Source organism: Aythya fuligula, chromosome 4 (genome assembly GCF_009819795.1).
Source record: "Aythya fuligula isolate bAytFul2 chromosome 4, bAytFul2.pri, whole genome shotgun sequence".
Classification (NCBI taxonomy): domain Eukaryota; kingdom Metazoa; phylum Chordata; class Aves; order Anseriformes; family Anatidae; genus Aythya; species Aythya fuligula.
Genome location: NC_045562.1, coordinates 52,012,851 through 52,028,842, shown reverse-complemented (window position 1 = coordinate 52,028,842; position 15,992 = coordinate 52,012,851). Strand labels below are relative to the sequence as shown.

General features: G+C 35.6%; 1 protein-coding gene across 1 annotated transcript in view; it reads left to right on the top strand.

Moving 5' to 3' along the window:
- The window catches only part of SLC30A9 (solute carrier family 30 member 9), a gene marked incomplete at its 5' end in the record, with an annotated part of 33,913 nt that extends 24,870 nt beyond the window's left edge, over positions 1-9,043 (top strand). Inside the window, 3 exons of the mRNA XM_032186346.1 lie at positions 2,686-2,815; positions 4,906-5,019; positions 6,505-9,043. Of these exons, the coding sequence (XP_032042237.1) occupies positions 2,686-2,815; positions 4,906-5,019; positions 6,505-6,549 (289 nt within the window). The remainder of the gene's footprint in view (positions 1-2,685; positions 2,816-4,905; positions 5,020-6,504) is intronic.
- Between the last annotated feature and the right edge of the window lie 6,949 nt (positions 9,044-15,992).

Below are 15,992 nucleotides of genomic sequence, written 5' to 3'. Positions count from 1 at the left end.
TGAAATTGTCTTTAATGAAATGGATTGTCTTATTTGTAATTCTTAAATTTTTGCACAGTGTTAATCTTTTTTTTCCCCACTCTCATTAGTGTTGCAAGATGAAAAATTAATTGGCTTTCACAGTTATTCCTAGTTCTTCTGACTGTCAAATACAAGTTACAGAGCCTGATGAATTAGAAACATTTTTTTTTCTTTTAAATGTCCAGTATGCTTGTTGGTTACTAAGAGAAGTGTTTTTACTAGTTTATTGTTCAGCTTTTTTCAGATTAAGATGATGATGCTTATTACATGTTTCTTCCTATTCGGTATCATTAGTAGCAATTCTGTCATTTCCATCTAGTAGAAGGCTTGTTTCCAGGTTATCTTTTGTTTCTGCTATCCTTACAAACCAAGTTTTATTTTCTTTTGATTTTATCACCAACAGTGATTGCCTTTTTCCATTCCTGTCGGTTTCCTGGACAATTTGTTTCTGTTTTTTAAACTCATTTATTTCCCATTTCTTTTCCTTTTGCTTAATAATTTCTAGCTGTAGCCCTTAATTTGTGAACTAGAATGGTCTTTCACAGTTATTCTTGGCTACAAAATTACTTGATTTTATTTTTTGCTACATGAACATTCCATTTGTAACTCTTGTTCACAAATTTTTGGTGCCTAAACCTTTGTGTTGAGTTTAACTGAAACGTTAGGAGGTTAAGCTTTTGGAACTGTGAGATAAAATATATGACTTGGTACAGACTGTCCTCATCCTGTTTTTATGGAATGTAATCATGGGCCCCTAGGCGTCAACTATTTTTGGTGACAGTTTCATCCTCAATTTTAATTAATTGTAAAAACTATTAGGTAATCGTGCTACTGTTCTGTTGTAAAATCTTTTTTTTTTTTTTTTTTTTTTTAAACATGAAAAATTACTACTGATGGCTCAAAACTCATAAATTGAACTTCTTGACAATAGTCAAGTGTGGAACTTGCTTTTTTCCTTAGTTGAGTTCACAGCATGTTCTAGCCACCAACAAGCTTTGTAACTTAAGCTTTAGCTGGTATGCTTGTATTTGGAATTGTGATTTTCTCCCCTTGACTTATGGTCTTATCTTCCCTGGGCAGGTTATGAGTAGGTAGATTTTTTTCTGCATTTACAGAATATGCATCATTCCACTGAATTCTGTTATCAAGTTATCATCTAATTAGGGTCTGACAGATCTTTTATCTTCTTTCTTAGCTCTTGATGTATCTTCAACATTTTTTAATCTCATGGATTTGAATTCCCTTCAATAACCCTCATTGAAACACATCTGTTACCTTAAATACCCTCTTGTATGAGAAGATGGTTTGATGCAAGTTAAGTTAACTCCAGTTAATATCGTTTTGATTTGGTAGCGTCCCACAGTATTGCTGTACAAATTTGATTGGAGCTGGAAATTCTTTATTGCTACCAGTACGCTGATAGTACTTCTAATCTGCTTAAATATTTGCTATGATTTTTTTCGCTGTGTCTATATTTAGTTCATTCTATTTCTTTTTTTTTTTTTTTTAAAGTTCTTGACACACAAAGAAATAGAATTAGAGTATTATAAGAGAATTTCCACAAACACTTTCTGTAACTGATAATCATAAACTTCTGCCTCCTGTTCTCTGTTGGCTGCTCTCTGTAGGGAGAACAGGCTACTTCAGAAATACTTGCCTTCTGCTTTCTCCCTGCACCTCTTGTGAAGTTATTTCTAATTTATAAGCATTCAGATGGGAAGCAACCTTTCTGGTTGGGAAGAGAAAATTTGCTTAAGAGAAAAGGGCATGCTAATTCTAAAGATGCTGTGAAATTGCACAATTTAGTAAAACAAATGGGAAAAAAATAGTACTTCCTATCATGTGAGCTTTATTGCTTTGTCTAAATGTTACGTTAGAATTTAAAAATTTAAGATTGAATTTTTCTGTCAATAAAACATTCACGAGAACTTTGTCTGCAGTTGACCTCAGATATTTGTTTTGCTCTTTTGCCTCAGAAATGTTGGAATAAAGAATTTCAAAATTTTGAAACTTGTAAAAATGAGTTCCAAATACACTATCCACAACTTTTTCATATATTAAGTATATAGGAAATAGGAATAATAAGAATGGGAAATTCTCCAAATCATATCTTTACAGACTGTGTAGTTATCTAGGAAAGGACGCTTTTGGAATTGCAATGAGTACTTCCAATATCTGGCAATGTATCATTTTTCTTCATGTCAGAATTGAGGATACTTGAAAATTTTTCAGTAGTTGTATGTATTTTTTTCATTGCAGAATAAATTATGTTCTAGAGTAGGAGAAGGCAAAACAAGAACAAAAAAACCCTGCGTAGTAGCAAATAAGTTGAACTTAAAAGCTTGTTTTTCAAATACTACTAATCTAGTTCTGAATCTACCTTGCTTCTTGTAGTCTGTCTCTTATTGTAGTGAGCCCTTCAAGGATATGGGATATTTGTGTTGGTGTAGCAGGTATCCGTGGAAGAGGTGCAATGATTAAATAAATATAAAGTATTTAATGGAAATGTGTGGTAACAAAATGAGGATACGTTAGTCAAAGGCAGTGACCTTTTTAAAATTAATTGATCATGTTACTGTATCAATATTGTTAACGCCAGAAGTCAAACTAGCTAGTTATTTACTTAGTGGTGTTCTACTTTTCTTTAAAAACTCTGCGTTTCAGAGCAATTCATGATGTGAAAGCCACAGACATGGGAATGAGTAAAGTGAGATTCAAGGCAGAAGTAGACTTTGATGGGCGGGTCGTTACTCGTTCTTACCTGGAAAAACAAGACATTGAACAGCTGCTACAGGTATGTTTAAACAAAATGATTTTGTTACCTCCAGCATTTGATTTTGCTTTCTAACTTCAAGTATGTTTTAAAAAAAGTTTTTTCAAGACTTGAAAATGACTTCTTCATTTTGAAGGTTTGTAGATGTCTTTACTTTGTGTTAATGTGTTCCGAACACTGCATCTGCAGACAGAATCGTGTTAATGTGCTGCTGAAATAGAGCCATTATAGAAACAAGCTTAGCGAGGGCTGGGTAGGAAGAAGGGCAGATTTTTAATTCAGCTTTTCACTAGAAAATGCAGACTTGTCTAAAATCATGTTATTTATTAATAAATATTATATAAATTATATAAATTAATAAATATTTATATATTTATTAAGAACATAGTTCATCAAATAAGTATTTATTAAGTTGCAAGAACTCTGGTTAAAACTAGAGGCCTGTCACGTGAGAATAAGCGTCTGTTTTGGCAGAGGCATTCACTTTGGGTGCTGAAGATGCAGTTACGGTTTACAGGTCCTGCCATTCAGACTGGGCTTGAGTATGGATTGCTTGCATCACATGACTTAGCATTTTGACAGCATTAAACATCTGTGTCTGTCTCCGAATCTAGAGTAGTTCAGAGAAGTTTTTTTTTAATCCCTCTCTTCAATACAGAAATGCAAAACCCCTCTCAGTTGAATTTTACTTGGCAAAGCTATGAAGTTTGAAGTAAAGAATGATTTGTCTAAACTACAGAGAGTTTTAAGTAGGCAAAATGTTTTTGCTTATCCATCTGTTTTCACTGGTAGCAATTTCTTATACGCATCTGTATGCGTAGCTGTAAGATTTTTCTTTGCTACCCTTTCAAAATGAAGATTAGATGTCTGCATATTATGTCTGTCCATTAAACATGACTTAGCAGTTATCTGAATTTACATTTAATTACTGCAAATTTTTAAGCCATTAGTCAGTGTGTGAGTTTATAAAAAGCACTACCCTTTAATAGTAATAAAAGATGTATATTATATAGTGCAATATGTGATTTGTGTGTGGATTGGATTTCAATTTAATATGTTTTTGGAAGGAATAGTGCTATTAAGTTTGTGTAACTGGGGCAATGCAGGTTTGCTTGATTTTTTTTTTTTTTTTAATTGTTGAGTCCCAGTTCCTTTGCGTCCTTGCTAATTTTTGTTCTTTACCCACTATTCCCTTCCCTTGCGTAGAACCTTCACTGTTTCTTTTCTTGGGTTGGTTCTAGATTGACAACTGCTTCATATACAGGTCATTGTAGCTCCATGTAGTAACCCTGTGTCAGTTGTCAAGCCAACATTGAAGAAAAGCCCCTTTCAGCAGGACTCCATCATTCATAGTCAAGGGCAGACATAGTGCTTGCCTTTTGGTGTGCATTTTTGTTTTTTAAATAACTGGCTTATCCTGTATTGATATCAACACTGCTTATTCTAAAGGTGTGAAATCTATGAGTTGAAGTGCTGTCATTCAGGTTAATCTCATTTATTTTGCTTGTTAGACTTGCCCTTGTCTTAGTCACACATTAGTGTGGTTGGGGGACATTTTTTAAGCTCATTCAAGTACATTATTAGTCTTTTCAGTTTTAGAGTAATGGGACAGAAGAGAAATTGATGTTGTTTTGTAGTTGTATGCACAAGACAAATTGTCTATTTGATTATTATCAGTCTATTACCAATAACCTATTCGTCCTGCATTGCAACTGTATCATCTAACTGGTGACAAAGATATTAGAGGGTATAGGGTGGCTTCTGGCCGGCTTGGTTCTTGGTGTGAGAACTGTAAGGAAAGCTTATGATAACATGGTGATACCTTCTTTGGTGCTTCTGATGTCTGTTTTTTTGGGAGATGAGGAGTGGATGTAGCCTCCTGTCTTTCTTAACCTTATTCTTTCAGTTTGTTATGCACTTGGTCTCCTAGTCTTAGTTCTTACCAACTGTCTTTGAGGGGTTTTTTACATTGTTGAGGAGCAGTATTTACATCATCATTCACAGTAATGGTGGATTTTAAGATGAATTGATCACGTGGTACTCAGAATAAGTATTTTCCCCTCCTCCCCCTTTCTCACCTTCTCAATGTCTTAAATTTGATTTCTTGCTAGGAAATTCAGCAAGTGAAGACCCTTGAAGAGTTAGAAGCATTCATGCTTAAGCATGGTGAGAATATCATTGACACACTGGGAGCTGAAGTAGACAGACTTGAGAAAGACCTAAAGGTAAAAATTAGCTACTTAATAGGAAATGTTTAAAATATATCAGAGTATGCAATACCATTGGTTCTATTTCTTGTGATTGTGTTTGTAAACATAAGAGGGAAAAAGGTTGATGATCTTAATGCCAATTTTCTTGTGGTTTCACTAGCTAAATTCTGAACAGCAGCAAACCCTTTGCCTTTGATCTGTTTTGCATTTTGGTCAATTTTATACTGTTGCATAACACAGTTTCCATGAAATGAGAACTCACTGTGCCTCTGTAAATGCTAGGGTATTCTCAGTGTCAGGTTATTTACATGCTGTTGAATTTTGTTTTGGTTCTAAAGTAGCAATTTTTTTTCAATTTAATTTTTTTTAACATGGTACTTAGCATGTAGTCAAAACTGGTATCACCATTTCAGTGCTCTAATTACTCAATGGCTTTTGCTGATGTTGAAGCAGCACAGTGCTTACTGCTTTTAAAAGCCTGTCATTACTTCTTATCATTATGTTTTTTTGTTATACAATTTAAATATCCTTTGATTGGTGTAACAAATGATTATTGCTATTTTTAATTGTTTATTTATTTCATGGCTGTTAATTACACCTTTTCTGGTGTGAATATAGAACTGTAAGTATACTGATTGCCAGACAAATACAGTCCTGTTATGACTCTCTTTTCTCTTCATGGGGAGACACTGCTCAAGAGTATGTCCATCCTTGCCTATAATTTTTGATAAATATTCTAGTTTCAGTTTATTTCCCTAGAGTGGTGCTGTTTATAAATCAAAATGTTTTCGAGTGTAATTGCATCAGCAGATCCAGTTCCTCATGGTTTTTGAGCAGCAGGCTCATAACTAATTATTTTATTAACATGAATACTACTTTTTGGTATAGTCAGGGATTTCAGTGATTATGTTGCCGTTGAATATGCTTTACTGAATACACAAGTCATACTCACAGGCTGGATGAGTTTGAAGTAGGTGACTCTCAATAAACCTGTCATAGATTGTATAGTTCATGTAGTGATGATAACATCTCTACCCCATCAGAGAATGCATATTTCTTAATGGAAATAATATTTTAAATCTTTATAAATAGATCCAATGGCATGCAACAGAATGCCATTTCAGAAGTTATCCATTATTCAGGAAAGTGCCTGTTAAACACATGCATATAACTTTAAGAAAGTTTTATTTGGACAGTTTTACATAAAAGTAATTGCCTTTTTAAAATCAAAAGAGCTGTTTAATACTATATAAAGCATAAGAGCTAATTCAGTGGTGAAATTAAAGAGTATTTGTCAAATAAAAAGATGACTTAGTCTTCAAAATTGCTATAATAAAAGCTGTGTTTGTTGAAGTTATTCTTATTTCAAAATAGTCCAGAGATTACAAGAAAAATGGATTTGTTATGCATTTGCCAATATTATATGAGGAATTGATTATTTGTATCCATGTGCAAAAATGTTTGAATATTTTCAATTAAAAACATATTTTTTAATTTCAGCAACGAAATCCTGATGTTCGTCATGTGGATTTGGAGATACTATAGACTTGACAGAAGAAATCTTTATGTTGATACCATTTTTGAAGAAATCACGTAAATGGCTGAAAAGCTTCTGAAATTGCAGTGACCTCAGCACCATACCTTGCTTACTTTAGCTGTAGGCTTCCTGGGCTGTTAGCACTGCTTCTGTTTCTGGAAGAGCATTAGAGTTGCAGACAACAAATTCCATGGCAAAATCTATTTGAAAAGCTACTTGACTTAAAGTCCACTGGAGAATCTGTCTGAGCATATTTACTGCAATTCAGAACTTCAGACTTGAGGGTTAGTTAGGCAAATAAAACTGCCTGAAAATATACAATATACATTTAGTTTTTCAATTTGTGTCCCTTTGCAGTCAGTTTGCACTTGTTTAGTTTCTTTCAAGATATCATTAAAGGTTCTTGGGAGATATTAAGATTAGCTAGGAAGAGTTTGTTCCAGTGGAACCTGCCAACCTTAAACTAATTGTTATATTTCAACTGTGTGATTGTTTCACAGTTCTTCTTTTCTATGAGATAAATTCTTTCAAACAGGCGCTGGCCTTCTCTTAAGTACCATGACCTGGAATCTTTTTGCCACCATTGTGATTACCAACAGCACTTCAGAAAAATCAAGTTTTTCTCCTCGGTGGTGTCAGCTTTATGTGGTTAGCCAGAGTATGTTGAGTTACTGTGAAGAAATTACTGTGTAGAGACTTCAGTGAATTTCCTCTGTTTAATTTTTTTCCTACTTTTACACTTGTTCTCCTTTTTGTAAATATCTTCAGATGTAATCTGGGAGATATTTATGGTAGTGTTTATTAAAAGTTACCTGGCTTTTTTTTTTTTTTTTTTTTGCTTTTTATACTTTTAATAGGTGGTATTGCCAGAAATGGTCATTGCTAGAAGATGTAAGAAATGTATTTGGAACTAATAACAGTCAAAACTGTGTTAGAAATATTTATAATTAAACAAATGAATACATTGTATTTTTATTTATTTACCTGTAGGCGTTATCCATTATCTGAATTCTAAACTGCTTACTTTGTGTTTTTTAAGAATTGACCCTACTTGTCTGGGAAAGGAAAAGAATTTTCAGTGGTCCTCAACAATCCAGAGATAAGTGCCTAGAATTTATAACTCTGAAACTTGCAATTCTAGCACTATACAAGATCAGCTTCAGGGCTTTCTGCAGCGGGCACCCAAGTCATACCAGATTCTTTGAGAACCAGTCATTTAATAGAAGCTATGGTCGTGCATGTTGAAATATAAGTGAAATAACTACATATAAGTAACTCTGAGGAAAATCTTTTATGCACTTTAAAACGTTTCAGTAAAATGAAAATTGCTGATGAGTGAGAGGTGGTAATAAGAACTTCCTAGTGACTCCTCTGCTGAGTAATGACTGACTGGCTGAGAGAAGAAATGCTGACATGAAACACAAGTCATCAAAAATAATTTATTAAGATTAAATTATAAACATTGCAGCAAATAATAATTGTGGAGACCAGTATGTCCAGATTTGACTAAAAGCTTTTTAGACTTTTTTTTGGTATTAAATATAATTTACCAGAGAATTATAAAAATTGAAAGTAGCATGCCTTTTGACAACTGAAAAGCACTTTGCATGCTGGCCATTTTAGGTAGAATAACATTCCAGAGTTTATTTAAAGATGGGACTTCACATGTGGTGATTGTGGATCTCTTTGGTATCCTTGCCCATAGTTCCTATTCACCAGTGGCTTATTTGTAGTGTATTGGTTTATCGTGGCTGATCCAGAAGGCATCATTTGCCTCTTTTCCCCTATTGTAGAATTAGTATATTTAAGCCTGATGATTAAAAATGCTTTTAGTAAAAGAGTTCAAAGGTAATCTGCAAGTGTACTGTATCAAGTAAATATTACTTTAAATTTTAAAGCAATTATGTTTTCAGTCATTTACCTTACATTTTACATCATTTATCTATCTCCTTGCACCTCCATGTGAACTTCATCTCAAGTCATTATGCAGTGTGCTGATGTTAGTCTTATTCATGAAGAGCACTGGAATCTGATAAATGCATAACCTCTTTCCTACTGCCTAGAATATCTACGTGGATTTTGAATTTGAATAAACGCTTAACAATTGTTATTGCGGAAATGTTAAAAACTGAAAGAGGAGTAGAATTGGGAAAACCTTGTTAGTGTGGGGCGATAGTCAATGTGATATAAATGGTTTGTATGCGGGTGTCAGCGATGCCAACAGGATACAAATTTCATAAAGTCTGCCCTGTTGCAGGGCAGAAATTTCACAAAGTTAGTAAACACTGTGTAGATACTGAAGTGTTCCAATATCTTTTTAAAGAGGAGGCATGAGTTTATATCTTTACAGGACCTCTGCTCCAACAGCCTGTAGAAATGTTCTCTTACTCACCAGAGATGTAATTCACATGAATTCTCATCCTAATTTCCTTACCTGAGTCAGAAGTATACTCACCTACATACCTTTTGTTCACATTCCAATAAAAAATTTAGATCTTTCTCTCCCGATTACATTCTTGATTATGTCATTGCAATATGTTAAATTTAAGAACCTAGAACTTGGGTTTGGATACATAATTAATTGTGTAGTTTGAGGACCTGTTTCCATTTTTAAAACTGATCTGGATGGTGGTGTACCCCAAAAAGGCTGGATGACTGTTTTTGGCAGTTCCTTTTAAGCTTGCCTGTCTTGCAGTTGGGTGAAAATATTGATTCATTGAGCCTGTCAGATTGGAAAGGCAAGGTAATTCCAAGTTGTTACATTTTAATATGTATTATAATCTATAGATTGCTTCTAAAAGTTTTGACATTTTTACTATTTTTTTTCCTTAAAGCTTGAGGTGATGTGGGTCCATACTTAGTTTACTTTTGTTTTAGTGTTTTGGAGGAAAATATTCAAATAATCCATTTACCTGATAGAATCCTCAGAATTGAAGAAAAATTGTAAAGTCTGAAGGAGTGGATTTTTTCTTCATCACAAATACAATTGCATGATGATCCTTTAAGACTGATTTAAAGGTGTGTAGTTAAGGAAAAGGAGTGAGGGTTAGCTAACTGCAGTTATATTCTAGGAAATATTTCAATAAAAAATTAGTATGTTAAAATAATTATTTTTGTAGACTGGCATTACAGGTGTTCAAATTGTGTTCAAAGTACTACTGCCCTTTGCTTATTTGTTGTCATATCTCATAATTCTGTAAAAATTATGCTTTTAGTATAAAAATTGTTTAAGTGTTTCAATATACTGAGTGATCATAACATATTTTAAGTCAAAGTTGGCTGGACACTAGTCATATGCTTTCCTACACTCTGTAAGATAAAGATAAAATTCTGAAGTGATTATATTTGCCCCCATGAGTCAATTTCAAGCCTAAATTGTTTATAAACTTTGGAATTCAGTACTTCATGTGGTCCCACCCCTCTGATTTTCTAAAGCATTTGTTAAGCCTGTGGTGCTAGTCCTTTAGTGTGCTACAGAGTGTGTTACAGAGACTGCTTTGGGTTCTGGTCTAGGAGGAGCAGGGACTTGGGGAACAGGAGAACATGTTTTAAAAGACATGCTGCATCCTTTTTCTGCTGTGGTTTGTGCTCAAAATGAAGGTTTTTTAGCCCATGCTTTTCTCAGTCCTTGAATTCCTACTTTTTTTTTTTTTTTTTTCTTATTTAATCTCTTACTTGGAAAGGAGGAAGCCATAACATGGAGCTTATGTCTTAATAGCAGGGCTAAATTCTACCCTTGGTCTCTGGATTTTTGTACTGGCTTCTTGTTTATTGGTAGTTTACAGTAGTGATCACTGTTTTGAAAGCTTCAAATCATGCTAGCCAAAACTACTGGCGTTCTCTGATCATGGTAGGCGAAGCTTTTTCAATCTAGAGATCTGATTTTTGTTGGTCTCCCTTTGACAAGGGGAGAGAACAGGGAAGAGTTTTAGATTTGTTTTGTCTACGTAATACACTGATTGCAATTCTATGTCCTCCTTATGTGTTATCACTTTAGCTGACTTCTATTTTCTGCTTAACAAAGAAAAAATTATACATTATGAAAGTCCCTCTATTAGTGATGAGTGCATCAAATATGGCTTTCCTGCAAAGAGTTTTTAGGCTTTTGTGTATCAAAAGGAGTGCTGCAATTTTCAAAAATTCTCAATTAAGTAATCCTTGTGCTAAAGATGATCTAGATGCGTTTCTCACAAAAGAATTCACAGAAGCATATTGTCTAAGACTTGAAAGAAAAGTATTTCATTTGGTCGTCATGTTCTTAAGGCACTTTGGCTTGGCAGAATAGAACAATTGATTAATATTGACTCCTGCACCAGAGCCGAACTTCTGTGCATGCCTAAGGGCTTACACTGCAGAAGTGGGTGTAAAATGAAAATGCACGTTTTTCCTAGCTTAAATATTGTGCTGCTTCTGTTCTTAGTGTTAGCTCTGAATAGAGAGAACAACTAACATCTATCTCTTCTGCAGTTTGCCTGCTTAATGTAAATGAGAAGTTGAGATGTACCAAACAGATTTTTTGTAGAGGGGTTGTCTAGCTTTAGTCTTTTTTTTCCTTTCTTGTCAGTGAGACAGAAATAATTAAGATCAAAAGAAAACTGTAGCTGCCTTGCATATAAAAAGAAATAGGAATCCAGGCTTTCAAGCACAATAGTCTGATTTCTGGAAGACGTTCTGAGGAAAATAAAAAACTGCCATGTGGTTGTTTGGGCTGTAGAAACTGCAGTCAATCAGTCTGGGTTTTCAGGCTGAAGCAAAAGAATAGAAACTATAACAAAATGTGTGGTAAAAAGGAAAGAATGAAAGGAAGGAAAAACCTAAGGTGTTGAGTGTTGGGAATAGGGATATATCAATACAATCTAGAAAATGTGGCCAGAGGTAAGAAATGATGTTTGGAGAGGGGAGGAGCAATACAAAATAACGTTTGAACAGAATGCCTAGAACAGAATTTCTTTTTTTTTTTTTTTTTTTTTTTTAAACAGTATTAAGAGAATTGAGTAATTTCCCCCCCCCCCCCCTACTGTAGTGAAAACTTGTCTTTCTGTAGTGAAATTCAGTGACTCAGTTTATCCGTTGCCTAATCTGGTATTCAGTCTTGCAAATGTGCACCTGTTTGCCCTCTGAAAACTGAAGGGTAAGGGCATAATCTCAGTCTGGATCTGAGGAGGTGTTGTTGAGGAGGTGTGTGTTTGGTGAGTGGAGGTTGAGGAATTTAAATTGTGGAAGTGGTAGCTGGAGTGAATTAAAGAGGAAACGAATTGCTTCTTTCAGCCAAAAAGGATTGAAAAACCATACAGAAGTACAGAAAAAAGGGTGGAGTACTGTAAGGACCACAGCATTGTTGCAGTGGATTACAACTGTTACTGAACGTTAGTCTGTATTATCAGGTTGCTTAAGTGTCTCTGGATAAGCAAGATTTCCAGTTAAATCATGACATTGTGGGAAGGAATTAAAGAGAAATTTCGATGTGTAATGTAAAGAAGACATACATTTTATAAGATACCACAGAAAATGAAAAATAGGTATGGAGAAAATCATCCTTCTACATTACACTAGGTTCTTAAGGACAATTTCTTTTCTTTTCTTTTCTTTTTTTTTTTTTTTTCTGTGTAAATGAAAAGCACCAATTAAAATAGAAGGTCTTGGTTACTTTTTAGAAGTGTTACACTAACAGTAAGCCTGGTCATATTTTTGTATTATCGGTGTTTGTGGTTCTGTTATGGGGACAAGGGGTCTGTTAAAGTAGTGGAATACAGCTCTACACTCACTTAATCTAAGATAAGTTTGATTATTGTAACCTAAATTTAGACTGTATTTAAACCATTTGAGGTTTTGACCAACTGCTTCAAATCTGAAGACAGAAAAAAAAAAAGCTATGTTGTATAAATGATGTAATATAAAGCTTTTTGGTAAGATTCTCTTCAAAATAAAGACTGGAAAAGGATGTGAGATGAAGTACCTGAAAAATGTCTAAAGTATTTGGAAAGCTTTTTGGCTATTGCCAAAACTATTAAATCTGAAAGCCAACGGTGGGGGTATTCACTGGTGGCAGAGCTTTCAAAGGGCAATCTCAAAACTGAAATGTGTTTTTCCATGCAGCCTTTTAATCAAATGTATTTTCTACCCCACTTCTTCCCCCTTCCGATGCTTTATGGTGTATTGGCTTTCTCATTCTGTCTTGGTTACTTCAGATTAGTATGGAGAAGTCAGTTTGATTTGTGAGATGTAGATATTTAAGTATTTCGCTGCATATGTTTTCTCCTGTAATTATAATTGAATTTGGTACATCTTGTAAAATGTCTGGAAGCTGTAATTATTCAGTAAAATGTTACATAGCTGGTAAAGGTTGTGCTCTGTTAATTTAAGCTATTTTATGTGTGTTTGGAAGGTAAACAAAGACACTGGCTTTAGGCAGTTGATGGTGACTTGCCATGTGTCTGAATTCGAAGTGCACAGAGCAGCGTTTTATGGATGCAAAACAAAGGTTATATCCATCTATTTTTACTTGTTAAATTGCCTTTGTGTGGTGTGGAGAGTGTGTGCCATTGAATACTGCGTGCTCCGTGAGTGAGCAACCTGCCTAGGGTAACCAAGCGGTATGTATTAATGCTCTGTACTTCAGTGGCAACTGAATCCTTTCCACCTGACCCCCAAAGAGTGAAACTCCTTCCCCAGTAGAGTCAATTCTTGGTGCCTGTGTCAGATGCCCACTGGTGCCATCTCCAATCCGAACCTCCAGTCCTGGCTCAGAGAGACGGCTTGTTCATCCGTGTATAGATAGCCAAGTGTTTCAAATTGCTTCAAGAGGTTGGGTTTATGTATTAGACTTGTGTATTAACAATAATTTCACAATACCAGCAAAGCTGTCCAAGCCGCTTAAGAAAATGCCAGATATCGTTCACTTGAAATTGGTTAATTAGAAGTTAGCTTAGAGAGGATTTAATATAGTGACTGGTTCACTGAAGTGCCTCTTCATCATTAATGCTGACAAAATCGAGTGGTCTTTCTGGTTATGGAAAAAAAAAAAACATTTCTAACTGGGCTGAAATAAAACCTGGACATGGTTATATAAGGAAATATACAAATGCAAGAAGCCTGGGTGATAAAGTGGAGAAACTTGGAAGAAGGCAGAATATCTGTCCATATGGGGTTAGACATCAGAATTAAGTTGGTCAAGCACAGTATTTCAGGAAAAATAAGTTGTTCTTCATTTGAAACTTTGATTACTCAAGTTCAGATTGTTACAAGAGCCATGTTCTTCAATACATGGAGATAATCATAGAATCATGAAGGTTGGAAAAGACCTCCAAGAGTCTCTGGTCCAGCTGTCCCCGTACCACCTCTATCACCCATTAAACCATATCCCTAGTGCTTCAGACACCAGTTTTCTGCATTCAAAAAGAAATCAGGTTAGGGTATGATTTGTCACCCCAGCACAGATCATTATTGGGAGTGTTCCTGAGTTGTGTTCCTTTAAAAAAAAATCCCTCCTTCAGTTAGTTCAATAAATAGTCCTCTTGGCTCTTACAGTTACACATCTTGCAAGAAAACTCTTTGGGTTTTCACTCAGGTTACTACTACAGGGCATTTTTGTCAGGTTTAATTAGAATTTTTTGCTGTATTACTGACCCTGTTCCCAGATGGGAACTAAATTTAACGTTAACTTTTGTAATGGGAAACTACTTTGAGTCATTAGCAAGCCTGTTTCCTTCTACTTTTCTACAGACTGCCTTGGTAGTGGCAATTACATCTGCTAGAGTGGAAGGGTTTAAAGTGTCTTTGATAACAAAGGGTCCCCCCTCCACCAAAATTATGTGAAGATTTTTTTTTCTGTTGACTCAGGTAATTAATCTGTAGTTACTTGTTTATTTCTTCCTTTATATATCCGCAGTAGGAGCTGCTTTTATGCACCTCAGGTGTTGATGAGTCTTTGGAGAAGTTTTGTATTCATGGGGCAGGTCACTGAGATCTGCCGAGTACTCCCTGGGACTCTGTGCTGCAACAGGGAGCATTTCTCCCTGGAGGGATTTTCATACATGAACTTGTTAGGAGCTGACCAAGACAGATCTTTTGATTTAACTAGGCGAGACCACGGTGAAGGCAGCATCTTAAGGACTTACGTGTTTGGAGAGAGGCCACCCTCTCCCTCAAAACCCTGTCTTGCTCACTGCTCGTCTGCCTGCATGGCATACACAGCCAGAATTTTTCCCCCTGCTTTAGAAAAAGGATTTCCCTCCAGATGAAGCTCCTTGTGAGGTGAATGAAATGTGGGTCCAGTGCATGAGTGCTACAGGCCACACATAAAGAGAAGCTGACACTGAAACCACGAGTTCCTGTGTAACTGGGCTCCCAGGGGCTAGTTTAGCAATTTGAGACACCTTCTTTTAACAAAAATTTGTATAATGTGATTTTTATAATATTATAAAATGTTAAAAATGAGCATTTTTAACGCAAATGAAGTAAAACTTAAACTCCTCCTTACCCATGAAATTTAACAGGTGACTTGGACCTTGGGAGGTCCCCTTCAGGGTTATCCCGGTACTTGAGCAAAGACATAAATAAGTGCCAGCAGCACTGGCTACACTCCTCTGACTGGACCAACCTTGTAACATGGCAAAAGCACATCCAAATTATTGCTTAATTACAACTTTTCTAAGAGAAGTTCAGTGTGTGTATGTGTGTGTGTATATTGTTTTTCAGGGGGATCAGTGCTATACTGCATTTCTCAGGATCACCTGCACTTACCTGGACTGTGGCTTCGCAGCCCTATGACCTTAAAAATATCAGCCCAAGGGGTTAAACTTTTGCGATATCACAGGGAAACACCAGCACCATGATTTTGTACTGGAATTATCTGGCACCCTTCTCTAAGAGGAGGCACCAGCCTGCAGTTGGGCCTGTCGTGCTCTGCTGAGTGGACGTGTGCTGCTGTACAGGCCATAATTTCTCTGCAAATCATCTGGAGTTGGGATTTTCTCAACTGGTTAAGAGAACAGGAGATGTTTGCCCAGCACTAAATTTTGAATTAAAATGGGATTGAAACTTCACTGCTTGAAAATCCAGGTCTTAAGGCAGCAAATGGGTACTTTCTATGAGTGCTCTATCTGACCATCAATAAATAAATGTTGTCATGTTTTGAGGCAGGAATGATTTATATGATATTCATACTTGAATTCTTCATAATCTTCCCCTGCGCTTGCCAGCACTTCATACCAAACAAGCATTTAATGAAAAAGACCACTGCTCTAGCCCTTTGCATAAATCTAAATGTAAAGCAAATCCATACTTAGAGCCCTTTGTATAAATCCAAATGTAAAGCAAATTTATACTTAGAGCCGACTGTGGCCGCTGCCACGCTGACGTACCAGTGTGCACGGAGAAAGAGACAGACAGGTTAACCAGAGACCAACTTTTATTGTGCATTGTTAATGCAACAGAACAAATGGAACTGGAG